Consider the following 27,334-nt stretch of genomic DNA (forward strand, 5'->3'; position numbering starts at 1 on the left):
TGGTCATGTCTTTCTTTTGAAAACTAATGACTGTAAAAGTTTTCGGGGGCAGGAGCATTTTGTTTTGCTTGCAAAGAATGAGGAGCCTCTGGTTAATCTGTAAAAGATTATCTGAATCAGAGGAAGTGTGGGAAACATATGGACAATCTCGTCTCTCCCTCATTAGGAGATAAAGCGTCCTCGCTCCCCATTTTCACCCCAGCACTGGAGATAACAGCTTTGCCTTCCTGCTGGATATCGTGTCAAACAGATCCAGATTGGAAACAAAGGTCTCTTCCCTGATATGGGAACCAGGAGCAGGATCCGCATGTTTTTATATTAAACCCCAGTGTGAAATAATAATAAAGTGACCCTTTTGTACCTTCTTGTGTTGTTTAGGCAGCTTTTGTATTTTCTGTGAGGAATTGTATAACTGAGGCAGACCTGTGCCGTGGGCACACCAGCCTGGCTGGCACTGGGCAGGAGTGGGAGCATCTCAACATCCCTGAGCTCCATCCCATAGAGGATTGTTTCAGTCCAACCATAAAGGAGCAGGGGGTTGGCTCAAAAAATAAAACATGTAGTTCCCAAAAGTGAAATTCATATCTAAATGCAAAGTGCACCAGGTAAAATGACAGACACATATTTGCTTTGTTTGGCATTTTTTTCCTTTCAAAAGATAGATCCCAAACAAGTGATGCTACTAAAGGCATTCCTGCTGTATTCTTTGCCTTTTTTCCTCTTTCTCTTTTTTACTAAATGTATCCAGGTATAAAATAAAAGATATCTTTAAAAAATTTGCAGGTTTTCAGGCACTTTATTTATTTTTCTTTTTCAATCCTACATGTTATCATCCCAGTGCCTGGCAAAGAGCCAGTGGAACTCCATTCCTTCCCTGCCTTTCACAGTCTCCCTGGGCTTCCAGAGCAATGGCACATTCCTGCCCGCACCAATGCAGCCAAATTAAATATTAACTCCTAGAAATGTTCCTCATTTCTCTCACATATCATCTGGGTGAGGCTCCCCAGGCTCTGAAGTTTGCCGGTACCGCGGTGCCTGTGATGCTGAGGCGCATTCTGGCACATTTCCCCTCCAGAGGAGAGCGCTCCCGCCCCGGAGCGGGGGTGCAGGCGGGGGTTGGACCCGCATCTCCTGCCGCCCTCAGCACGCAGGCATCGCATCTTGTACAACCAGGATTCAGGCACTTTGATCTCATCTCCAAATCTACTATTTCAAATCTGAGCTGTCCAGCTGTGGGGGTTGTGCGGGGCATTGCCTGTCCCCTAAATGACAGCGGCATCAATAGTTCACAGCCACATTTAGAAACAAAGAAATTCTTCAGGGAAAAACCACAGCCAACTACTTATTAGTTACTCTCAATATTTAACTCAAAGCACGGCTGCTGCTGAGCAAGAAACACTGCTCTGGTGAAAGCTCTGGAGTTTTACCAGCATATCCCTTTTGCTTCCAGGGAATTTGTGCATCTGTGAGTCAAAACAGTCATGTTTAAAAGTATTCTGCTGCAAAACTGCCAAGGGGCACAAGTGGAAGCACGAGGTGAGTCTGCCTTCACACAGAACACAGCAATTCCAGATGTGGAGATGTTTCTAAAGGACGACAATAATGCACAGCCTTTCATACAGCCCCACACAATGTAACCCAGCCATGCTCCAGCACTGCCACAGACCGGCAGGCAGTGACAGGGAGAAACAGTCCCCTCCTGCCAAGCAGGGACATTAAGATGACGTTGCAAAGTCTGATTTCATTTCCACATGACCATGCAGGGTTGTTGCTACTTGGCCTACACACACACCGAAACATTACAGTATAAGGAGCGAGGCAGACGTGGCTTAGTGACCCCCGTATTTTTCGCCAAATAACAAGGATGCTATTTTTTTCCCCATGTTTTAGCAAGCTCTGGCCCCAGCAGTGCCCAGCTCCAGTCTGACACTCTTCGACAGCTCCCTATTACTCGCAAACCGGTGTAAATGTCACACGCCTTCCACCAGCTCCGGCAAAGCCGAATCCGTGCCGCTCCCCTCTTAGAACGCCAGGCTCGTGTGCCAAGAGGGAAATGCTGCTCCAGACCTCCCGGAGGGCCCCGCCCTGGTGGGAGGGTGAGGTCAGGGGCAGCGCCAGGGCTGGGCTCAGACGGACCGGGGCACGGGTGGGCAGTGGGAGCACGGCAGGGAGGCAAAACACAGCCAGCGGCTCTGCGGGAGCGCCGCGAAGTCTCTCCAGCACCTACGGGACATCGTGTCACAAACCTTCCTGCACACAGCCAAGTGCCGCGGAACGCCCTGCCCTGCCCAGCCGCGCCTGCTGAGCGCCGGGCCGCGGGGACACGGCTGGGGACAGGGCTGCGGGGAGAGAGCTGTGGGGAGAGAGCTGTGGGGAGAGAGCTGCGGGGACAGGGCCGCGGGGACAGGGCCGCGGGGACAGGGCCGCGGGGACCCCCAGCTCCTTCGCTGTGCCCCGCGCTGCTCCCCACAGGAAAGCGCAATCCCTGCGGTGCCGGAGCACGAGGGGTTGGGAACTCCTGTGCCAAGGCACAGCCACGAGCACTCAGAGCAGGACAGTCCCGGCGAGCGGCGTTTGGGGCCGCTGTTCCTGGGGACGGGCAGGGGAGCGGAGCAGGACCTGCCCCGGCTGCTGCCGGAGCCCAGGCACAGCCCCTGATGCGGACACCTGCCCTCGGGACAGCACGGCCGGGAGCAGACACATCCCCAGCCGGAGCCCTCGGCACCACCGCCCGGAGCCGGCTCGGGGCCGGGGAACAGCCTGGCGAGGAGCCGGGAGCCGCATGGCAGCTGCTGCTCCAGGGCAGGGTGCTGCGCTGGGCTCAAGGAAACAGAGCCGCCGGTGCGCTCTGTGACGGGACGGAGCGCAGCCAACCCGGCGGGACGGCGGCTCGGGCCATGCGGGGGAGAAAGGGGGTGCTCGGGTGGTGTGGGACAGCCAAGACCCTTCATGTCCCTGCCGGGGAGAGAGCACTGTCTTTTTGTCACTTCACTGAAGTGATGCCGAAAGGTTTCCTCCAGCCTTGCAAACACTCAAATCAATATTTCTGTCTCTCCAGGAAACCACAGTCCTCAATTTCTTCAGAAAACACTGCTAATTCACACGGGTCTAGTTGAGACCTACTTTCAGATACATCATCTGCTATGAGACACCCTCCAAACAAGCATTTTATAGCACATGTTTTCCCAGCCTGAGGAATTAGCCAACACAGATAAAGTATTTTGGGGTAGGTATTGGGTTCACAACATGTGAGAGGCCACATTACTTCACTGGAACAACTTCTCTGGCTGACAGCCCTCATCTGGATGCGCCAGCCCCATCCTGTCATGCCCAAAGTAAAACAATCAGAATAAAAATATAGGAAGACAACAAAAGTGTTGTTTCTGTCTTGCTCTCATCACGGCCATGTCACAAAAGACAATTTCAGGGTTTTTTTCTGTAATCGCACATTGCTCAAGAACTGCAAACAGGATGATGGACCCCCAGTTAACCAAAGCATGGTGACGAGCACAGACCCCACAGACAGACAGAGGGCAGACGGAACACACCACCCACTTCACTCTGACACCAACCAAGAACTTCCATGATCTGCTTTTCTATGACACAGCTGTTCATAGAACATCCATCCCGTTTGTCAGTGTGCAGGCTCCTGGCTGTATTCCACAACCTGCCGTGCTGTGGACAGAAAACCAGAGCAGTGCTTGCCCAGTACAGACCAGTTGGTGCAATGGGCATACTGGGATGGAGGGCAGCATCCCCAGAGCCAGGGTTAATGATCAGCTCATTCTGTAAAGACCAGCTGGATTCTCTAACTCAGTATTTAAAGTTGTACTCCTTCTAATTAAGTAGTGACTATAGCTACATGTCATAAAAATCAGATTGCAGGTAACTAATCATTAGCTCATATTTTAATTGGTTTTTTTACTAAAAAGGGCATACTTTGTATCTTGTGCTTTTGAAAAGGATATAAAGAAAGATATGGAAGATACTATTACAGAAGGCGAGAAAAATAAATAAGAAGTGGCACATCCAGACAGTGAGTCCATTGAACAGGTTTACAGTCTTCATGTTACAGGCATGAAGCAGAAACCATCTTTAAAATAAGATTTAAGGAGCCCAAGGAATCAAAATCAAGCCTGTCATACTAAGAAATACTGTTGGAGAAACTTATGTTAAATGCTGTCAGCACTACAGGCTGAATCACTGTAATGACAGGCAGCAGCTTTAAGAAAAACTGATTTTTCTGATATAATTCAATATAGGAATAAAGTAGTGTCAAGCCACTACAGGTAGCTAAGAGGAAGCATTTAACTATGTTTATCTGTGTAAAGCTATACTGGGTGCTATACAGAGTGGTCTGAAAAGCATTTTGGGAGGTAAGCAGGCATATTCTTCCTCACACAGGCAGCAGGTCTGGAAAAGCTGCTTTCATAAATATAGCAAAAGTCACACCAAACCCCTTGGAACCTTGTGTGTCACAGTAAGCAGAGGAACTGCTAATGAGAACAGGATAAGTGTAATTAAACATTCATCCCTCTGTATTTATTTTAGTACAAGGTCAATTCTGATTTTATTTCTTCCCTTGCCAAGTTATACCAAACTCTCTGCCCAAAGGTGTTGCAGGCAGGAGAAAACAAAGACTGAATTGATCTCTGATGGGAACAGGAAAAGTCATTTTGGAATCCTTTGAGGTTACTACTGAAATCCTTCTAGGAAAGAAGAGAAATCAAAGCAGAGGAGAGAGCATCTGCTCATCAACTCCAGCTCCATGCACAGGATGAGGATGAAGGACGTGCACTGGTCCTGGGGGAAGGCAAGGATGAGGCTGGTACAGGCACTTGGAGGTCACAGCACTCCTCCTGAAACACAACCAAACCCCGAGTTCAGAGGGATTTTATGGAAATCAAGCCATCTAAAGCATCTTGTGACACTTCTCTACGTGAAGCAAAATGGGCAGCATGAAGCACCACCATTTTGTAACGAGTGCTCTGAAATGCACAACAACTAATTAAAAGGAAATAAGAAAAAACACCCTGAAAGCCAAATGGGCACTGAAAATAAATTGCTCCCAGATCAGGGAAAGCTTATTTCTCTGTACAGAACTATAGACACAAACCTCAGAGAAGGCAGCATTTCTTAGGGTGGTCAATAGCTAAAGCAATCCCTGCAAAAATACTGGGTCAAAATACAAAGAAACTAGAATGTTGCCATATACCATAAAGAAAAATAATCATTAGGATGACAAAGTACTTCTTCTCCAGTCAAAAATATGTTGCTAGATATAAAATTATGGCAGTTGAACCTCATACATGAGTTTTTAAATTCAGGCCTCTGTAGAAATGTGCTCTAACATGATGATTTTTGTTTTCCCTGGCTGCTGCTCACCCTGGAGAGCCCCCAGCCATTGTGCTCCTGCAGGAGGAGGATTTCCGCTTGTAAACCTGCCAGGGAAACACAACCAGGCATCCCAGGAGCTGTGTTTCATTAGGAGAATGGAAAACCCCTCAAGCGCCAGGAGCTGTTCAATAACAAAGCAGATGTGAGCGGCCCAGGGTCCACCAGGTTAAGTCATGTTTGTTTGGAGACTCTCCGTAGGCTCACCAGGGGAAAGGAGACACAGGGACTGTTTGTTTAAAGAAAAAAAGAGAAAGTCCCAATTACTTTTAAAACTACCATCCCAAGGATGGAGGGAGCCCATGGAATGATTCACACATCCCAAGCCATTTGCCAGATCAGCCGAAGACAGAAGTGCCGTGTGTCCCTGCAGAGCCTGGGAGGCAGCTCCGGGCTGGTGCCTTGGCTTACAGCTGCTCCTTGTCCTTCCATTTACAGGGCATACTTCTGAGTAGTTTTACTTGTAATCCAGATCTAGGGATTAGTTTTTTGTACATTGCCTCTCAGTTACTACAACTGCAGAAGCCACAGGCCCTGCTTCCATGTGCCACATTTCACCACCTTCCTGCCTTAGCACAGACCAGTTTCCCCTCATGTTGCTGCATGAACGCTGAACACACATTTCCGTTGCTAGATAAACCAAACTGGGTCACTTTATTTCTCTACAGTAACTCCTGATTCCATCTGACTGTCCCACCACAGCCCAACACCACAGTGCACATACAAGCTCTCTCTCCAGCAGATCACTGAGCCAGGCTTTCCCGAGAAATGCCACATTCAGCAGTACTTTCTTCTGCTATAACTTAGTTATAAAAGAGACCTTTAAGAACTGCCACCTCATTCTTACCTGTTCAGCCTGCTCCTTCCTCGTGCACCTGTGGCCCCCACCACCACAGCGGGCAGGGAGCGCAGGATCCTTGTGCAGGCAGGGAAGCAGCCCCACGGCTCTGATTTAACCCCTTTGGGCCCCACATCCTGTCTGATGGAGCTCCTGGGCCAGGTGGGATCCGTTCCCTCCTCTGGCTCGTCAGCACTGCCCGCTGCTTCAGCCCCTCACCTGGGCAGGGGACACTGCCCAGCCCCTGCCCTGCCCCTGCTCAGCACTGCATCACCTGGCTGCCTGGCTTAACAGCTGCCTCAGTGAATTTCCCCCGGGGTGTTTGGAAAGCTGGGCTGTGCCTGGCTCAGTCCCCACCTCTCCCATCAGAAAGAAGGAATTGGGCCAACAGCAAGTGGGCTGTGTCTGCTCCTGAGCGGCATTCACCAAACAGAGCAGGTCTCTGGGAAGGAAAAAGAATTCCTATGACCAAGCCTTGGAGCAGCTGAGAGCACAGGATTTATTTCAAAAGGCAGCAGGCAAGCTGCTGGATTGCTCTATTTATCAAATAATTTAATTATTTCATCTGGGTGGTTATTTGTGAGACCTTCCATCCTGTGACTCTTATGTGGCTGTGTCAGGAAATGAGGCAAGAGTGCAAGAATGAACAAAGCAGCAGTTAAATGTTCCACTTCACTTATGTGGGTCAAAATCTCGATAAGACACAGAAGACTGAAAGGAAGATGAGTCTTACAGGCACCTTGCCCTGACATCAGATCCCTGCAGAGCTCTGCCCCCAGGTGTTTGTGTGCTCAGGTCAGACCCTGATGCTGCTGATCCAAAAGCTGCTTTGAACAAACATGTAAAGCTGTAGGTGTTTGTAAGTGTGTTGCTGCACACCTCAGGTGCTGCTGGGGTGAGCACACCTCACTGGGCAAAGGAGAGCGTTGGGCTGACGTACAGACTGCCCAGAGGGTAAAGTTCCTCCTGGGCTCTAGGAAGATTATTTTTAGCTTAAATATTTTTAGAAAGTGAAAACCAAATTGAAAGCAAGCAGAAGTCAGCTGAATTAGTAACTTCATTACTTCAACATGAGCAGTTAAATGCTGAATCGCCGTGTGGCAGTGACATGGTCAGGACACCCTGGTGGGAATCGATGCAGAGGCCGTCAGCTCGTTGCAGATGTCCAGGGTTGGACAGGCAGCCACCCCTCACACAGCACAGTGCTGAATCCACAGCCCCTGTGGCAGCCTGTGGGCAGTCTTGTTCTTCTGGAGACATGTTCCCATAAATCATTGTTAAAATAATGCAGAGCAGGAGCTGCTGTGGCACAGAGCACTGCAGAGAACTGGGGGCAAGGAGCAGAGGCACCTGAGCCCAGAGCAGCACTGCCTGGGCAGTGGCAGGGCAGGAGGTGATGGGAACAAAGGCAAACCCTGGAAATTCTCTCTAAATGTCAGGAAAAACATTGTAGGATGTTTGACACATTCCAAGCTGCAGAGCATCTGAGGTTTGGTTGGGTTTGGAATGAATAAGAAGTAGATCCATGTGCTGTCTCGTGGGTGTGGAGCTGGTTGTGAATTCCCTCCAAAGACAGGTTCCTGCAGCTCCGTCCCATCCAAGCAGGATCTGCTGGAGAGCAGCTCTCCCTGTCCAGCTGCCACGTCACGCACATGAAGAGGTGACAGTGTAGCCAGTGTCTTGGCCCTGTGTTTGCCCGGGAAAGCGGCTGCGGGGCTGGGAACGCTGAGCTGGGCCACGGCCGGCCCCGCAGCCCCTCGCCCTGCCCACGCTGCTCTGCCCAGGAACAGTTATTTTTAGGTCACTTACCGCCACTAAAACATACTTGGACTGCTTTCAGGCTGACTCACAGCTGAATTCCCGTTCTGGAGGCATTTTCAGTCCACACCCAAAATAAGGGAAGACAAAACAAAATGAAACAAAAAACCCCACTGTCTGGATCAGAACCAAAGCCCAAAGCCCGTGTCCAGCTGTACTAATGCCAGTCCCTGCAGCCCAAGTGTGGCTCTGCCTGGGGTGAACCTGCACCCACACCCCACAACCCACAGCCCATTGCTCATACCCACACCTGCACCCACCTTAGCCCTGCTTAGCCCAGATCAGTTTAACCAGGTAGTGCTTTGGAGCTTTATTAATTTTAATTTGTCCATGCACTATTCAGGAGCAGAAGAATTAAGCAGAGAGGAACATGTATGTGATTGTTGAATATGTTGAATGTAGTGGTTTTTATTCTATTTTATCACATTTTTAATTGCAAGACCAGCAGCACCACAGTAAACTGTGTAAAGATCAGAACTTTCACTCATTAGTTTAGGGAAAGGGAAGTCATGGAGACTTTAGAGACTGCCACTAACCAAAGGTACAAACCAGGGTTGTCTCAGAAGGGGGAAGGGACCAGAGCCCAGCAGGTCTTTGAATCCCTTTGAGGTGCCTGGGCTGTGTCTGGAGCTCCCCAGCTGGAGAGAACCTGCCATGACCAGTGCAGGTCACAGGCGACCAGGCACGTGCTGGGCAAAACCAGCATCACTGTGATGAAACCAGGTGATAGGATGCTGGGAGCTCTGTTCAGCACTGGGATCCCAAGACACAGGCACTAGCTCTGCCTTTGCACCTTTCTGATGATGGATCCATGGTACATATTGACAGAAAGAGCGTATATTTGAGGCTGATGATTACCCGTGGGCAAATGCCGTGCCAGTGTGTACACAAGCAGGAACCCAGAGTGACTCAGTCACTTAGGAGGAGCAGATGCCCCTACTCACCTCAGTGGACACAGCAAAACAAATAGTTGAGCATATTAATCCATAAAAACTGTCACTACACGTTGTTTACTAAAAGAAATTAACTCGGGCCATCGATACGTGGGCACAGGATGCCACGTGCTGTACAGACACCTCTCTGGAGAGGGCAGTGGCACCCAGTGTGCCCGTGGCTCCAGCCCTGCCTCGGGGCTTGGACTGGATTTGTTGGGCAGGACAGTGGGGCAGGACCCAGGCAAGACACGGGCAGTGACACCCGGATGCTGCTGGGCTGGCAGTGCCTCCTCTTCCAGCAAACCCAGCCTCGAGGAGGAAATCTAAATTGGCAAAGCAACTTGAGCTTCTACATGGCTGTTTCTGTGCTAAAAAACCCAAAGCAGGTAAGTTTCTTCCACATTTCTGCAAAGAGCACAGGGTCACCTCCCAAGCAGGCACAGAAGTGCTGCTGCTGTGTGGGACTGGGAACCAGACCCTGCTTTGATAACACTGTGACAAGGCTGTGTCAAGGCACAGGACCGTGTGACATGGACCAAGGCAGGTGTTGAGGTTTCATGGGCACTCCAGAGATCAGCAAATAAAGTAAAACAACACAGAGGAGACTTTTTCTACTTTTTAAAGCAGTTTATTATCCTGGGGCTGGTGCCACCAGCACAGCGAAGCACATTGCAGGTGACTGACACACCAGAGAGCAGAACCCAGGATGACCTGGGTGAGACTGGATGGGTTCCCGTTCCCTGTGCTAGGGAGCAGTGAGGCCCTGGGCAGGCCCGGGGCCCCTCGGTGCCTGCAGGGGTGCAGGCAGGGGAAGGGGCTGCCCACACCCTGCCCACACCCCCTCCCAGCAGCTCCTGGTCCAGCCCAAGCTCGTATGAGCTCATTCCTCCATCAATCCTTCCCCTGTCTATTTGAAGCCGGGTCAGTCCATTGGAGAGTAACTTGTGCTGCTGATTGATCCTGCAGGGATCAGGCAGGGACTGGCTCCTCATTAGCTCCTGGTTCATTAGTAGAACTGCTAATGAAGTTTGAACTCTGAGGTCCAAATTCTGCTTCAGGCTATAGATTCCACTGCCACTTGTACGAAAGACAGGTAGCTCCATACTCTGATAGGTGGCTGTGAGAGCCATGTGAGTGTGTCTGGCTGTCCTGGTGATGTACAAAGCATGTTTTAGCCCAGCCCAGGCCCACGTTATGGCTCACAAAGCAGCTGTCTGAGAGCAGTGCATTTTCCCTCTGAGAGCTGACTTGATGGTCTTCCGATTGCAGTATTAATGGGCTGTGGGATGTCACACTCCGAGAGCAGGGTCCCGCTGTCCTGCTGGGAGCCAGCATCCCTCCCAGAGGCAGCTCAGCAGAAGGTCTCCCATACAATAAGGTAACAGGTGCATTTAGAGGAACACAATCAGCTCATACCTAGTCTATTGCATAAATAAAGTTATCTAAAAAAAAGGCACATTGCTGAATGCTCTCCCTAAGAGAGTTTCCTCCCAGACCTCTCCCACTACAAGGGGTCTCCTTACTCATTCATTTCCCAGTGGTTGTCAGCCTGCCCAAGAGCTGTCTTGTTTTGGCCATCAGCATCTCTCTGAAGTGGTCACCCATTAGGAAATAAAAAACAGGATTAATGGCACTATTTAGAAAGGCAAAGGGTCTCGTGATGACATAAATGGTGCTGATGATTCCCTGTGTGCACTTAGAGACGTTCAAGGCCGGTATGCGGGATGCGAGCCGGATGTTGCGCATGACGTGGTAGGGAGTGAAGAGAAGGGAGAAGATTACCACGGTGAGGATCACCAGAGTAAGGGGCTTCTCGAGGGTCACGGCAGAACTGAGTTGCTCTCTCCTGTTTTTAAGAAAACGAACCATCTTCATGTAGAAGCAGCACATGATCAAGAGAGGGATGAGGAAACCAAAGACAGTCAGGAACATGCTATAGATGAGGTTTGTCGCAGGGTCTCCAGAGCTGGCGTAATCAAGACACTTGTAATCATTGGTGGGTGTTAGAGGCTCCAGGAAATGCACAAGTGGCAGCAGCTCCAGGATCACCCCAATCCATATGGCAACGGACACCATAACAGCTGTTCTCCTCTTCTGTAGCATGTGGTCCCTGAAGGGGTGTTTTATGAGCATGTACCGGTCAACGCTGATAGCGGTGAGGAAGAGGATGCTGCTGTACAGGTTGGCATGCAGCAGGAATCTGTTGCTGTGGCACAGGATGCCCTCGTTTGCCCACTGATCTTGGGAGTAGCTGTTCACCAGTATTGGCAGAGTGCACAGAAATAACAAATCTGAGATGGATAAATTGAAAAGGTAGATGTTGCCGCTTTTCCATTTTTTCAGGCAGAAAATATAGCCAAACACCACAATGGTGTTTCCAATGACGCCTAAAATGAACTCAAGGCTGTACATGGTGGAGAGATAATACTTTTCTAGTACTCTGTTCGTCAGCAAACAGTCACTGGTCTCGTTCACAGCCTGGAAAATCAAAAGGAAAATAATAAACACCAAACCCAAGTAAAAGATCATTGCGCAGTTATTGTTTTGTCATTGCTGTAATCAGTGAATGTAGCCTGCTGTTTCCTTCCAGCCTACAGGGTAAGTAGATACGTGACCTCAAACAACATCTCTCACACATGAGATCAGTACTTGCAGACACTGATCAGAGTTACTGAACAAGATGAAAACTCGCCTGAGCAACGACCTGTGTGAGGAACTTGCAGCAGGAGCATCACCTGAATGAAGGCATCAGTCACGACGTGCCAGCTGCCGCTTGGCCAAACCCAGAGCAGTGCCAGGGGCCAGGAAAGTGAAACCAGCCCGTGGGTGCCCTGTCAGTGCCTCGTGGAGTCATCTGCCCCTGTTACCCAACGCCGGTCCCGTGGGTCCTCACTTGTCACTGAGGCAGAGGTTTGCTGACAGGGCTGGTGAGGGATGAGCACATCGACGGCAGCGCGGCCGCGCTCTGCCAGCGCTGCTCAGAACTCGTTAGGAAACCAGGAGAGATGCGTTTGCTAAATTAACCCAGCCCTTCATCGGGCACTCTGCACACTTTGCTGGTAACTGGGTACCAGAATCGCATGGAAGATGGAGCACATCTCCTGTGTATTCTGCCAAAGCTTTCTTGGAAGCTGCATCACACATGAGCTTACTCCCTTTCTAAAGGCTGGTTAAAAAAATGTTTTCAGCTACAGGGAAGGAAATAGAGCAGGATCTCAAGTGTTTACTCCTTTCCCACCTCAGCAAAGCCACCTGACCCTGCTGCAGGGAGCTGCAGGACTCAGACAGCTTTTGGTGAGAGCTTTGGATAAAGTGTCAGCAAACAATTGGAAATCAGGGAAAACAAAATGGCAGAAACTGGGATATAGATCAAAACTGAACTCAAGCTAAGGTTAAGCATTTCCAAAGGTGCTCTGGTGTCAAGAACTTGTTCACAGATCTCTGCCCTCAAAGAACTGTATTTCATTTTGAAGGGAGATCATGAGACAGAACAAAAACTTCCTAAAGCTATTTCCATCAAGTCTCTACACTTACTCTGTGCCCCCCAGGAGACAGAAATGCTATAGAGAGTGCTCGCTCTGCTCAGAGTGAGCTCACCTGCAGCACCTGTCGAGCCCTGGCTGCTTGGCTCTTGAGGAGAAACTCAACACCTTAGCGAGATTCTATATCTAGAAAGCACATCACAGTCATTGGCTCTTTAAATAGCAATAATAATTTAAAAGTTCGATATTGACAGATGCATTAATTTAGCAAGCTGTTAGAAAAAGGCTGATGGATCACTTAAGGTAAGAAGGTAAAGCAGTTAAAAGCCCACTCAGAAATGGGCTTGGTAGAGGAACAGAAGAGGCTGCCCAGCACTGGACCCCTTACCATGCCCAGGGCTGTGGGTGCTGCCTCCCCGCTGGTGCTCCAAGTCCCGGCAGAGCTCTGGGATCCCGGGTGCAGCCCCCGCCGCCGTCACGCCGCGTTTGCGCAGGGTTCGGTCATGAATGAGTCAAGGCAAAGGCGGGATCTGTTTGGCTGAGCTGCCGAGATGCGAGCAACACTTCCCCTTCACAGGAACCCATTGGGAAACCAGCCGGGCCGGACGGAGGGAGAGGGCACCCACTGCTCCCATCCCATGCCCTGAGAGATAGCCCGGGCTGCAGGAGGGCAGAGCTGGTGGAAAGAACACTCCGTTTTCATACAGTAACACATCATCACCACTCCAAAGCTCGCTGCTTTATTCAGCATTGCTATGTAAATTAGTGGCAAAGATAAAAATATAATAAATGCTAGTGCAGAATGACCAAACCGCACAGTGACTACTTCCACCCCCTCTGCCATGGGCAGGGACACCTTCCACTGGACCAGGCTGCTTCAAGCCCCATTCAGCCAGGCCTTGAACATCCTCAGGTATAGGGCAGCCACAGCTTCTCTTCCCTTTTTTCCCCCATCCCCTTTATTGTGATGTACCTCACAGTTAGCAAATATTAACCTTATTAATGTATATAAAAAGCTATTGTAGCTTTTCTCTGTGGACAAGGCAAATAAATCAGCTCATATTTAGGCATTACAGAAGCTGATTTAAAATTTCCCCCATGGCTAATAACCAACACTGGCTTCTCATTTACCAGCTTTTAAATATCTTGCTCATTCAGGCAACTGCTGTTGCACTGAAGGATAAAATAGGGCTGAACAAATGGAGCATTTCTTCCTTCCTGCTGCAGTAACTCCTCGGAAAACTGGTGAGGGAGCAAGAACTGCTCTTTTATGTCATTTCAGTAGGTTTAGATTGGTCCCTGCTTTGCAGCTCTGTGACTATTGCATAGTTGATTGTGTTCCTAAGCAGTTTTCTAACCCTTAGTTATTTTGAGGCCCTCCCAGTCACACAAACTGGCCCCTGTAATTCCACTGCCTTCCAGCAGCCCTATCCCTAATAAACACCCGAGCTGGGGGTCCCAGCAGCAGCTCTGTGGTTGCTGCAGCATTTGGTGCTGGCACTGCGCGCCCGCTGCCTCCCGGCGCTCCTGGCACCGCAGGCTGGAGCCGTGCTGGCCTCTGCTGGGGAAGTTCCACGCCGGGCTCCAGCCAAAACCGGCGGGGGGAATCGGAACGGAACCCCACAGCTCGATGGGGTAACCCCCGATGGCAGCGCTGGGGCCCCTCTCCGAGCCCTGCACGGGAACAAGGGGCTGAGTGCACGGCCTGAGCACGCTGGAAACAGCCCAACCAACGCTTCCAAAAACGCCAGAAACGCAGGGGTATTGTCAAATTCGGGGGTTTGGGGCTTTGGTGGTGGTTTGTTGGGGGTTTTTTTTTTGTTTGTTTGTTTGTTTTTGGTTTTTTAACCAGTGTAGTACTTGATCAAAACGTTAAGGATTCTGAAGAAATGGATAATGGGGGAGCCCTGACTGGTGGGGACACTTCAAGGATGCTTTGTTTCCTGCTTGACTCACTTGAAAGCATAAGCCCCATACACCTATCACTGCACCCTGTGGTAGCAGAGTCTGTGATCAGTCTCCCTGTGCTTGGGCATCCTTGGAGGGTTTGATCTCTGCAGCCAGAGCTGGCTCCAAACCGGGCTGTGAGCCCCTCCGTGGTGAGGCTGAGCCTTGTCCCTTGACTCCGACCATCAAATCCCATCCTCCCTTCAAGGGAAGGCTTTTGGAGATGTCCCAAAGCCTTCCTGTGTGGTGGTTTGTCCTGTTTTCTGGTGTGGATAAATGGTTTGCTTACTGCAGCTCCAGCCTCTCCTGCCAGCAACATCAATAGTGCAGCTTTCACTGTCTCATTTTTGCCTCACCAGGCATTTCCAATCCCAAAAGTCTATTCTAGGAACCTAAACAAAACATACAGCCCAATCAATCACGAGTCCATATTTAGGTGCTGGTGCTTTAAAGACATTTACTTCTGGTTCCAAGAGAGTCCTATAAAAATACACAAGGGAAGATTGGCAATTTTTGGCTGGCACTGTTTCTTAGAACATAAATTCTTCTTCTGCCTTACAGGTAGGCATTCAGTGTCTCTGACACAGCTGATGCCTGAGCCACAGTGGAGGAAACACAATATTGGTGGCAGCATGGACAGGGAGGGTGCCCCAGGTTTGCTCCAGCTGGGCACCTCCAGCACCCCTGAAGGGGGGCAAAGCCAACTTAGCCCAACACTTCAGCCCCGTGCTGCTCTATCAGCAGTGTCCCAGTGCTGCAGGGCAGGAGAACAACCAAAGCCAGTCTGGGTCACAGCAGGGAAACCTGTTGAGGGATGTGATGTGAGCATGTCCCCCCTCCAAATCAAACAACACAACCATCCTCCCTAAGCAGTCTCTTGAGCAAGGTTGTCTTCCTGGAAACCCCAACCAGGCTCATTCCACTAGCATTTACAACCCAGAAATGCCCATCCCAGGGAACATTCTTGTGGACATGACCCTAAAACTGTATAGAAAATCAGACCAAAGGTGTTACTGAGCAAAACCCCAAAGCCCATCTTCCTCAGGAATACTAAGAGGCTGTTAATTAATTCCAAATGTGGGAGGAATAGAACTGCAGTGGAACTGCCTCTGCCAGCAGACAGGAGCCCAGTCTGTGGGTGAGCTCTGGGATGTGCTGGCAGTGCTGCACAGAGACCCGAGGAATCACTTACAAACACTCTGGGAGTGAGCACACGGGCACAGATGTGCATCCAGAGGGTGTGCAAAGATGCAAAGAGAGACCTCCTCGACCACTGCCCCTTCCCTCCTCGACAGCCCAGCCCAGCCCAGCACCACCCCATCCACACCACCCGTGACAGCAGAACTGAAACCTGGGGCTGTGTGCAGCAGCCACCCTTGGGCCTCAGCACGCCTGCTGCTGCTTCCCCATGAATGGGACACTTGAGTGACAAAACACCTTGCACTGGAATCAAAGACAAGTTTAATATTTATATTCTGCTTAATAAAGATGAAGAACAGCAATCATCCCATACACATTCCATCTGAACAGGCTGCATGCACTCAGGAAAAATAGCCCAGAATTATGAAAGATTCAGTACCTTTTATGCAAAAGGAAAGCAGGATACACAAAGGACCTGTTCAGTGTTTGATTTGCTTAAACCAACAGCCAACCCCTGCATTCATGCTTCAGTCACAAGTTTTAGGTTTATATTTAACATACAAACCATTTACACAGAGGTTATTTGTTCACAGACAGCTGAACTATGTTTTTTCAAGCCTATAAAGCTACTAAGCTAATTTTACTTTTAAGAAATCGTGTAAAATCTGATAAACAATTTTGAGGACAATTAGGACACCTAGTACATGACTTAACAGGTAAGTAGAGCACAGACAATGCAGCAGTAAGGCTGGGACTTTCACAGCTGCCTTTTTCCAGTGAATATCCAGTGCTGGTTTGTTTCACTATTTCCCGCTAGTTTGAGGATTAAAGAAAGCAAGTAGGAGTAAGACAGGTGCTTAAAAAAAAAAAACCCAAAAACACAGCACAACAAAAAACCCCAAATAAACAAAACCCCCAAAACAAACAAACAAAGCCCAAAACACTTGCACAATTTTTCAGCCATCCCACTGGGTCTCCAAGGGCTTCCCTGCAGCTGTGCAGGGCAGGAACAGTAGCCCCAGCCCAGCCTGCAGTGGGCAGGTCCCTCCAGCTGCCCTGAGCCTCCTGCAGCCAGGTCCTGGTGCTCCTGTTCACCACATCACCCTGGCAGCAGTAGGGCCCTGCTGCCACATCCCACAGAGCCAAAGGGGACAGGAGCAAAGCAGCCACCAAGCACGTCCCATGGGCCCACAGTGACCCAGCCCTTCGGCACACACCCTGAACATGTTGTGATGGGAAGAAAGAAGCAGCAATAGAGACAAGACCCCAAATCCCAGAGGCTGCAGGGCCAGAAGAGGAACCCCAGGGCAGTCCTGGCAGTCTGGGGGTTTGAGGCTCAGATGACAGCACTGGAAGAACACGTGGGTTAGGATCAGACTGATTTCTGCCAGAGAAGATGGGAAACGCTCCAGTCCCAACCCTGTGGGCATCGCAAGGGAGACAGCAATCACGGCCAAAATCCAGCACAGCTCCTGTGCCCCCAGTCACACCTGGCGGGTGTGAGGAGGGCGAACGGGGCACCGTTTCCAGCTCACAGATTCTCACTCAGCCAGTCCAGGCATGTGCTGAAGAGCCGGTGCCCCACAGCCAGCTTGAGCGGCCACAAGATGAACATCATGGCCCCGTGGAAGGCGTCCTTGGCGTGGTGGTGCGTGACGGGCACGCCGGCAGCGCGGAGCCGCTCCGCGTACATCACGCCGTCGTCCCGCAGCACGTCGTGCTCGCAGGTGAGGATGTAGGCGGGGGGCAGGCGGTGCAGCCGGGCATCGCTGGCCAGCAGCGGGGACGCGCGCAGGTCCAGGAACCCGCGGTGCCCGTGTGCCAGCCCCGCGCCGCCGATGGCAGGCCCGCCGTACTCGTGCGCCTTCTGCATCTCCGCGGGCAGCCAGCGGCTCCAGTTCACAAACTGGAACAAGTGGCCGGAGTCGGCGGGGACGTGCCTGTTGGAGGCCATGGCCTCCCTGAGGGCGGGGTCCGACGTGAAATACTCGCTCCAGAACCTGACCATCAGCGACCTGGGCAAGACCGGCTTGTTGTCATTGTCTCGGTAGGATGGCAGATTCAGGTCCAGGGCCTGCAGAGCAGGGTAGAGCAAAATTTGAGCTTTGAGCTTGGTTTTGACTTCAGGGTCCTGCAACAGCTGCAGAAAAAAAGAAAAACCATTGCAAAGAATCAGTAAAGGTGTTGATTCTCCCACACTGACAGATCTTCTGAAGTAAAGAATTACGACACGCATTTTGCAACATGAGCAAAATAAAACTATCAATAAAACCAGGATGAAGAAGTTCCGAATCTATAGGCAGGTCATCTAAAACAGCATACTGTAATAAAAATTCTTACACATCAAAAAGATTTCATTTTATTTCTTATTTTGATGGATAATGTTTTTTGGGGAATACTCTTTTTGAAATTTTGATGCTTTCTGAAGTATTAACAGAAGATTTTCTATAGCTACAGAAAATTTCTATTCTTACATCATGAAACTTTCAGGTTTCTGGGTCTCATCATTTCATGCAATTTAGAGCTTGTCCATCTGTTTGGTTTTTAATGCTGAAATATTACAACTCAAGTAATTGCAATTCTGTGCATTTTAGAGATGTAACAAATAAAATGTGATGAATTGAACATTGACATTTCTTATATGTCAACCTTTTCCCCTCTTCACTAATAAATTTTCCATTTTCTCCCTCATCTTCTGCCTTCAGCATCCGCAGCAAATTCACCACCATTCCCAGTGTTTCATTGGAATCCAAACAACTTCTCAAGAGAGCAACAACATCGTGCTGACTTTATTTAATAAAGCTGAAGGAGAAGTTCAAAAGGCACCAAACTGTATGATCAGGCACTGCAACATTTAGGGAGGGGTTTCTTGTTTGCTTGTTTTCCCTGCTATTTACATCTTTATGAGTCACGTAGGTAAAATTCCCTTTTCAAACATCATACCTAGCCCAGTCAACACGTGCTTAAGGTTAGAGTGATGTATGCCCCAATTAGAGTGCAGAGAGCCTTTTTTAGGGGACGGATGTCTGGTTGGCACTAAAGCTCCTCGGATGCCGTTGAGTGGCTCAGGCACAGCCGCTCTCCTGGTCCTGGAGCCCTGTGACAATCCCACAGGCTGCGTGGCATCCTGTGGGCACAGACCGCGAGAGCAGCTGTGCTGTGAGCTGTGCTTTTTTTTAGTGGTCGCGAAACGACAAAAGTAATGATTTTGAGCTTGCAAAGCAGCTTTGTTGTACCTGTTGTGCCACGGCCGCAGCCAGGTTGCCCCCGGCGCTGTCCCCGGCCACGCAGACCCGCGCGGGGTCCACCCCGTACTGGGACAGGACCTTGCTCTGGAGGAAGAACTTGGTCGCTGAGTACACGTCTTCAAACTGGACAGGGAAATGGTGCTGAGGTGCCAACCTGTAGCTGGTGGAGGCAAGAGAAGCGTGTAAGTACCTGCTGTGGATAAAGAGGAGAGCTTGCTCGCATCTCCCTGTTGGGGGATGTTCATTTCTGTGCCCAGAGAAGTGGGAACTGTCTATCCCAGAGGATCCACTTTATTACCCACCCATCTTTATAAAGCCAAAATAGCCACCAGCCACAATTCACCACTGTGACCCTGGCACCCTCTGTTCACAAACGTTTGTAAGTCAGCAGGAAAGCACGTGACCAAATACAGAAACATTGAAAAATCAGATCAATTGAAACAGATTAATTTACTCCAAACCCTCATCCCATCTGGAAGGAGAACATCTCTTACTTGACTGACACCACGACAGCATTTAGCTCGTTCGAAATCCGCCGTGATACGTGATCATAGGATTTCATGCCTGCAATAAAACCCTGGTACGTGTGAGAATGGACACACACACACAGAGAACTCCCTGTTCCTCTTGGCAGCAGCTTCCAGGTGACTTTCCCAAACCACCCCCTGCTTGTAACTGGTGACACACAAGTCCCCTGCCCCTCCCTGTGGCAATCCCACAGAACAAAAGGCAGCCCTTGACAGGACTGGTGAGATCTTTCCCACAGAGCCGTGGCAGCGATGCAGCACAGCTTACCTGCATCTCCCAGGCACCACCCCCCACCGTGGAAGTAGACCATGGCCCTCCTGAGCCCATCAGGTGCCCTCCTGGGCAGGTACAGGCGGACAGGGACGCTGTTGAACTTTGTGTCTGTCACAGTGACATTTTCATCGGGTGAGGGAGAAACGAGCTCGAGAACTGTGATGAGCCTCATGCCCTCCATGTAGTGCATCAGCCCCAGCAGATCAGCTGCCTCGGACTAAAGCACAAGACAAGAGGAAACTGTTTTAAGTGCAGCCTTACTCTCAGATTAAATTCCCATGAAGCCATTTGATGCTCTGTACGAACTTGTAAAGTTGCTGTAGAGGTCATTACAACAGGCCAGAGTGTATCCATCTGGAACTTGGCAGTGAAACAAGCACTCTGTGACACACGTTCACGCTGTGTCACCAGCTGCCCAGCAAGGCCAGAGCCCAGCCAGAACCAGGGCTGCTGGTTTGTGTTCACACTCAGGCTGCTGCTCGGTGTTTTTGTGGGTCTCCTCCACAGCCCAGTGTCCGGCTCAGTGACCCACCAGCATCAGCACAGGCATCGTGCCACAGAGAGCCACCAACAACCACCCACAGCTGCTGGCCTGTTGCTGGCACCAGCGTGGCATGGGGACAGCCCAGGGAATGCACTGCAGAGAGCCACCCACGGCCCCTGCACTGCTACCAGCACCTTGGCTCCTCTAGCACCACCCCCAGCAATGGGACATGACCACTTCTCAGTCCAGCCTCCTCCCTGCCTCAGCACATCACAACTGAAACAATGAAGTAACAAAGCCAAGTTCTTACATGTTACCTGAAGGTGAAAACTGATGAAATTCAGAGCAGGTTTGAGTTTTAAAAGAAAGAAGATAGCCAAGCCTGGTGCAGACCCTGTTTGAAGTTTGGCTTCCAAGAGATGCTCTATTCTTCCCAGGAGGAATGTGAAACCCCCACACTGTAAGTGGTCACCTGCTGACAGGTGTAACCTCTAGCCTTCAGACTGTGATGGTGTAAGTCATACAGTCTGACCCTGCTTGTTGTAACTTTTTTCCTTCAAATTGTATTTAAATCAACTGTTTAATCATCATCTACACATAACCAGGTTTTGAGCAACCTGGTCTAGTGGAAGGTGTCCCTGACCTTGGCAGGAGGGTGGAATGAGATGAAATTTAAGATCTCTTCCAACCCAAACCAGTCTGGGATGCCGGGATTCCGTGATATAACCTTCCCTTTCAGGAGTTAGAATAGCACACAGCTCAGCCCTTGCCGGCAGTCTTTGACAGTGATTGTCACCGCATTTTTGAGTCGCCTCCCTCTGAAGGCTTGGAGCGGGTGATGCCAGGAGGAGCCCTGCCAATCCCAGTGTGTTGGAACTGGGATGGAGATGAGTGGGCAGGCCCTGGCACACTGCAAAGGGAACCTCAGGTCCCTGCCATCAGCTCCATGAAAACAAACACACACACGTGCCAGAACTGCCGTTTTAGCCACAACATTTACACAGTTTACATAAGTATTTCTCAGCTGTTGCTTTTTCCCCAAGGATTAACATCTTGAAAAAACAAATATATTAGTCAACATGAGTCCTGCTGTGACTCCACCGAGCTTGTGAAAGCCCCACAGTGGGAGGAATTCTCTGAGCCCCAGCACTGAGGATTTCCAGTGCTCTCAGAGCTGTGTTTTCCACAAGTGGACAATTTACACTGTGGAAAACCACCGGGCTGCTGCCTGTGGTTCCCAGGCCATTATCAATGAAAGGAAATGGTGCCCTCATCTGAAAATCCTCATTGTCCCAGTGTGAGGTTATTGGGTGCTATGGAGTGACAGGAAAACCAGCCGCTTTGGGGTTTGGGATCCCCGTGCTTTGGCAAGCATTTTCCCCAGTCACTTCCTCCCTCTTCCACAGAGGAGCATTGCAGCAAGGACAAACCCTCCAAAACCTCTGGAGGGGGAAGGGAGCCTGGCTGTGCCTGGGCAGGGGCAGTGCCACACGGCTTCCACACGGCAGCAGCTGGGATGAGGCACCCTCGGGGGACGCTCCCCATCAGCCCAGCTCGGACACGGCAGCTCGTGAGCGGGGCTGGAAAGGGCCCGAGTAGGGCTGTCAGTGCTTCCACGGAGCCGGGCTGTGGAGGGAGGGCAGGAGGGATCGTTGGGAGGTTGTTGCAGAACTACAGCAAAAACCTTGTGTTGTGTTTTTCACTTTCTTCAGGTGTTTCAGACCGAGGGCGGGGGGCACTCCCTGAAAGACCTGAAGCATTTTGTGCTCAAGCACCACAGCAAGTGGCAGGTTGGTTCTCAGAGGCTGCTCCCCAGCTTGGCAGCACACAGACACAGGACATGAACACCAACAGGCAAAGGGAGACATTCCCAGCTCCCCTGCTGCAAGGAGGGGCACGAAGGGACTCTGAGCACACCAGTGACACCCAGCAGGGCTGCCAAGGCCCTACCACAGTGAAGGGGACGGAAATTTGCCATGTCATGGTGCTCTTGGGACACCCTTTTGGGAGCTCGGAGAGGATTCTGCTGATCAGGAATGCTCAGGGTGGCATTTTTTTTGTTCAAACCAATACAAGGGAGTCAGAAAGACTAAAACAGGGTCCCCTGTGCAAACGCAGACCTGCTGTAAGTCACCACGAGTCACTGCCCTGTAACTGGACGGCCATTCAGGATATACTTAGGACAATTTAGAGCCATTCAGGATATACTTTGGACAATTTAGAGCCACCTCAGATCCAATTTGCAGTAGTGCAGCTCCAGGGAGGCTGTGTGTGTATCCATCCCTTGGCACTGTGGTTTCACAGGAGACCAGAGCACAGTTACAAAACGCCTGCCCTCAGCAGCGCTGGGGGGAATGGGCTCAGGCTTCCCAGGCAGCCAGGACAACAGGCACCACGGACACAGCTCCGCGTTCCAGTGAAAACACACGATCCTCGCGCAAAGACGATGCTCCTGCTGCCGGCAGTGCCGAGCTGAGGTGACACCGTGACCGAGCAGGCACCAGGCCTGCCTGGGCAATGAGCTGCCCGTGCCCGCCCTCCTTGCAGGCTCCCTCCAGCAGGGGATTTAGGAGCGGAAGCAGCAAGGCAGCACACCAACACTGCAGACTACATTTTCTTGCTCACCACTGTCATCTTCTACCACCTCAACCCCCAAAATCAAAACAAGAGAGCAGCAAGAGTCCCTGACACGCCAAAAAAACCCCTCATCCTCCCTTCTCCTGCCGACTGGACAGCCCGAAAAAAGGCACCCCCTGCCAACAAGAGCTGTCTCACACAGAGATGTTGTTTTGTGTAGTTTTCAGACTTACTCTGTCAGTGGATTTCCATGAAACCACAAAAATCAACAGAATGTGAGAGCTGCTCTAGTCTTCCCTCCCCTGACACCCAGCACTGCCAGTTCCTGCATACAGGAACGGGGATGATTCAGGCAGCCGTGCTTCAGCTGCACAGGGCTGTAAAGCCAGAGAAACTTGTCTGTGCTTGTCTATCCGTAGTCACACCTCACATCTCATTCCAGTTACTCTGAATGGCCCTTTCTCAAGGCTGCAACATCAAATCTTTTCTACATTTCCTTGTATTATAGTCACAGTAAGTTTAGTGCTTCATTTCAGCCACTCCTGCCCTTCAACCAGTGTAACACCGGACCTCTGTAACGCACGCAGCATGACACACATGGACTGCCGTGTCCGTGAGCCCCAGAGGCACGAGAACCCCCCTGCTCCGCCCTCCCAGCCCCCACCACCTCACCAGGTGCCCCAGGGCCCTCAAGGCAGCCGAGATGAGCATCACTTTCCAGGGCTCCGCCAGGTCCTCGGGGAGCGGGGTGTAGATGTAGTAGCCGAGGAGGGCAGTGAGCAGGCAGAGGCAGAGCAGCCGGGCCCCCATCTTGCAGGCTCCGCTCCGGCGCTGGTGGGAGCAGCTCTCACCGCCTCCCAACAGCCACCAGCCAGCACAGGGCAAAGTTAATCCCGTGTTTTGCTTGGGGCCCGGCCAGGAGGTGATTTCTTGTCGTATCACCCGGGGCAGAGGTTACTCCACTGTGCAGCTTCCAAAACAACACGGCTCCCCAGCAGGGCGTGCAGCCGCCGGGAGCAGCCGAGCCCCCAGCACAGCCCCGCATCCAGCCGCCGTCCCTGTCCCGGCACAGCCCCGCATCCAGCCGCCGTCCCTGTCCCGGCACAGCCCCGCATCCAGCCCCGCATCCAGCCCCGCGCCCCCCGTCCCTGTCCCGGCACGGCACCGGCCCAGCGCCCCCAGGGACGGGCGAGCAGGGACGAGGAGGTGGCCGCGGGCTGCCGCACGGTGACACCCAGCTGCGGGCAGCCGTGCTGGATATCCCGCAGCGATGAGCTGAGCTCCGTCAGGCAGAAGCCCACCCGGAGCTCGGGCCACAGCGATGCCGCGGGGCAGCGGCTCGGGCCGAGCCCAGCTCGCAGGGATGCCTGGGGCGATCAGCCCAGGGCAGCCCCTGACCCGCTGCCACCCCTCAGGCAGTGACTGGCACCTCGTGCCCTGGCGAAGGCACCTTTGCCTCGCACAACACACCAACCCCTTGTGCAATAGTAGGGTTGGTAGACAAAAAATAATAATACTCCGTAGTCCAGTGCATCTGGTTAATATTTGACAGATCAAATTTAATTGCCACTATTCTCAGAATTAAAAGATTTTTGTGCATCTTCCAGAGGCAACCACTTCTGCACAGGGTGGACAGGTAGGAATAAATTCAAACAGGCAATAATTTGACCAAGAAAACACTCCAAGTGCAGGCAGGCACACAAGGAGGGATGAAAAGAACAGCTGTAGCTCTAGAAACCCTTCTCTAAAGAAAATTGAGGGTTTTACCTTTTCAGCTTAAATTTTAGGTTATTTCTTTTGCTGAAGTTCTACCAACAGCAAATCAGCACAGCCTTGTGCTCTCTCAGGCTGAGCAGCCTGTGGGGCTGGAGCATCCTTTGGAGGAGCAGAGCATGAAACATCACAGAAGGCTGGAAGCTGAACCATGTGCCACCAGCTCAAACACAGGTGAAGACTGGCCCTTAGTCTAACTTTCAGGCATTTCTTTAAGTTCTGAGCACCTCCAACCTATTCACATATTTTAAAAATCCATCCATACTCTCTCTCCTCAGTTCTTCTGCAGCACAACAGCCAGTGAAAGCCCAGTGTTCTTGACCTCGCTCCAACAAAACCAAGAGAGAACACAGCTCCATGGTCACTTCATCTGCCCTGGGGACCAGTGCCAGGTGCTGGGCAGAGGGATGGGTGAGCCCCTTCCAACACAGGTGAGGGTGGCCTGGCCCTGGGTCCCAGCACAGTGACACGTGTGCACACAGGGCTGGGCACAGACCAGTGAACCCATCTCCTCTTATCAAGGGCTGACAGGTAAAACATAGGTAAAGGAGACAGATTTCAGGTGGCATGAGAAGATAAGGCACAGCTGAGTGATGGGGAATGCAGGACAAAGCCCTCTCCTGCCCCATCCCTCCCCAGGAGCAACGGGAGCTCCCAGGACAGCTCTGGCATGGGCAAACAGCACAGAGGAAGATGAGGCCAGACCTGGAACCACCACAAAACTGGTGTTTTACTTTGTTGCACTTAAGGAAGGTTTCCCACTCTCCTTCCACGCTGGTCTCCAGATGGAAGCATGGCTGTGCAGTGACAGCCTGGGCTCAGCTCTGTTCCTGTCCTGAGGTCACCCTTGGCTTAGGCAGGAGCTCACAGAGCTTAACCTTCAAAGACCAGCGTCTCATGCCTCATCTCATGCCAGAGGCACTCCTCTGCCCTCCAGTGAACCATCCCAGCAACCTCCCTGAACCCACAGCACTCTCAGATAAAGGAAGTCATGAACTGATTTACCTGAAGGAGCCCTACAGCATCAGCTGCAATATGGAAATGCCCATATGCTAATTTTATTGGAGCCCTTTCAGTCAAAGGGATCAGCTGGGACAGCACAAGATCTCTGTCAGACAGGGAATGAGGTGCCAAATGAAACACGTGGGTGTTAAAATCCAGATCAATCCCGTGCAGTGATTACCCTTCATGCCTCACCCCAGCACCAGCCCTGCCAGCACTGTCCAGAGCCCTAACCAGCACCCACCACTGCTGTGCATCACGTGCTCTCCCACTGCTCACAGCTTTCTAAAGCAAACAAGCATTTGGTTTAGTCTTTTTCCTCCTGATTTATTTCATTAAATAAGGCTGGATGGAGCTTGGAGCAACTGCTCTAGTGGAAGGTATCCCTGCCCATGGCACATGGGTGGAATGAGATGATTTTAAGACACCCCCCAACCCAAATCATCCCGTAGTTATATCACAATGAAACCTCATCTTGCTGCCCTTCCTGCACACGGTGTACCAAGAGCCATGCAGCATGCCCTGCTTTCCAACCTCTGCACTTTCATGTAGTCCGAGCTACTGATGTTTCAGAAAAAAATTAATGCAAAGTTAAGCAGACTAAAGCCAGGCTTAAAACTGCAATGGGAAGAAGAGCCAGCATGTCACCCTGCTCAGAGCCAGCATCCCCTGCATCCGTGTGCTCCAGGACATGGACAATCAGAGCTGGGATTGCCTGTCACTGCAGATTGTTCAGCCATGGAGAGAGTGGCATGGACTCAACCAGGCACTGACCTGCCACCTCAGTAAGTCAGCCCAGCAAAAAATAAATAAATGTTGCAACACCAAACTGAATTTTCAAATTGTGGTTTGAAAGGAGAAATGTGTGGGTTTATAACCTTACATCTGTTTCTAACAACAATCCTCCCTCACCCCTCTTACACCCCTATTGCATTTCCACTTACTGCACTCTCACAGCATGACAATGATGCCTTTTCCTGGTCTTAAAATCAAGAGTCAAACATGGCTAGAAGGGAAAAGGGGATTTTACCTTGGTATTTATTTTAAGGATCCTTAGGTGCACACATCCAGGCATATGCACCGAAATGCACCCTGCCAAATGCCCACCCCCAAAAGATTGGGTATCACACTATAGGTGTTACTAATTAGCAGATCTATCAAAGATTCCCCAATGAGAGGCTCGAGTGATCCCCCCTCCCCAAGGAACCTTCCCCTGGATGGTTCTATCTTGGTTTACAGAATGTGTTCTGGAGAGGACCTTGGGGCCTGGGGCACACTGATCCCCAGCTACGAAGCTTCTAAAATGTTGAGTCTCTCAGCTTGATGAACAAGTCCAAGAATGTAGGGAAAAAGCACCAGGAATACAGAAGTTGTAAAAAGATATAACAGGGGTATAAAAGAAAAGGCAAAAAACCATCACGGCATCAACAAGCCCTTGCTTTGTCTGTCAGTCACAGAATGGAAAAGCCCTCCAAGACCATTGAGTCCAACCATCCCCTCAGCACTGCCCAGGCCACCACTAACCCATGTCCCCAAGTGCCACATCCACACGGCTTCTAAGCTCTCCAGGGACGGGGACTCCACCACTGCCATGTGCAGCCTATGGATATTATTTCCCAATATGCAATCTAAGCCTGCCCTGAGGTTTAGGTGTCCTGCACTACCTCGTGTACTGGGTAGGTCACTGGTGTGGCCCTGGCTGAACTGAGGGGTGCTCCTGGCAGTGATGGCACCCCCGGGCTACCAGGGTGGCCGGCTGTCTCACAGACACCGTTTGGCCCCGTGATGACAGCAGTGGTTTTGTACAGCCACGCTGAGAAGGGTCCGTCCTCTCCGGGGTCTGGAGTGACCAAAATAGCACCGAGGGCTGGCAGGGCCCCACGTCCGGGCAGGTC

The 27,334-nt window shown here is 51.1% G+C and overlaps 2 protein-coding genes across 2 annotated transcripts; both read right to left on the minus strand.

Annotated features, from left to right (window-relative positions):
* Positions 1-10,512: 10,512 nt before the first annotated feature.
* SUCNR1 (succinate receptor 1) lies at positions 10,513-11,514 on the minus strand (the record flags this gene model as incomplete). The annotated part of the gene is made up of 1 exon (XM_082288275.1): positions 10,513-11,514. One exon carries the CDS (start codon positions 11,512-11,514, stop codon positions 10,513-10,515), a length of 1,002 nt encoding a protein of 333 aa, XP_082144401.1.
* Positions 11,515-17,085: 5,571 nt separating this feature from the next.
* On the minus strand, positions 17,086-23,474 carry AADAC (arylacetamide deacetylase; the record flags this gene model as incomplete). Its single annotated transcript, XM_082288104.1, has 5 exons — positions 17,086-17,694; positions 18,791-18,962; positions 19,297-19,366; positions 19,598-19,820; positions 23,337-23,474. 5 exons carry the CDS (start codon positions 23,472-23,474, stop codon positions 17,086-17,088), a joined length of 1,212 nt encoding a protein of 403 aa, XP_082144230.1.
* Positions 23,475-27,334: the final 3,860 nt, after the last annotated feature.

Source organism: Coloeus monedula, assembly GCF_965178545.1.
Source record: "Coloeus monedula genome assembly, chromosome: 10".
In the NCBI taxonomy this organism is placed as follows: domain Eukaryota; kingdom Metazoa; phylum Chordata; class Aves; order Passeriformes; family Corvidae; genus Coloeus; species Coloeus monedula.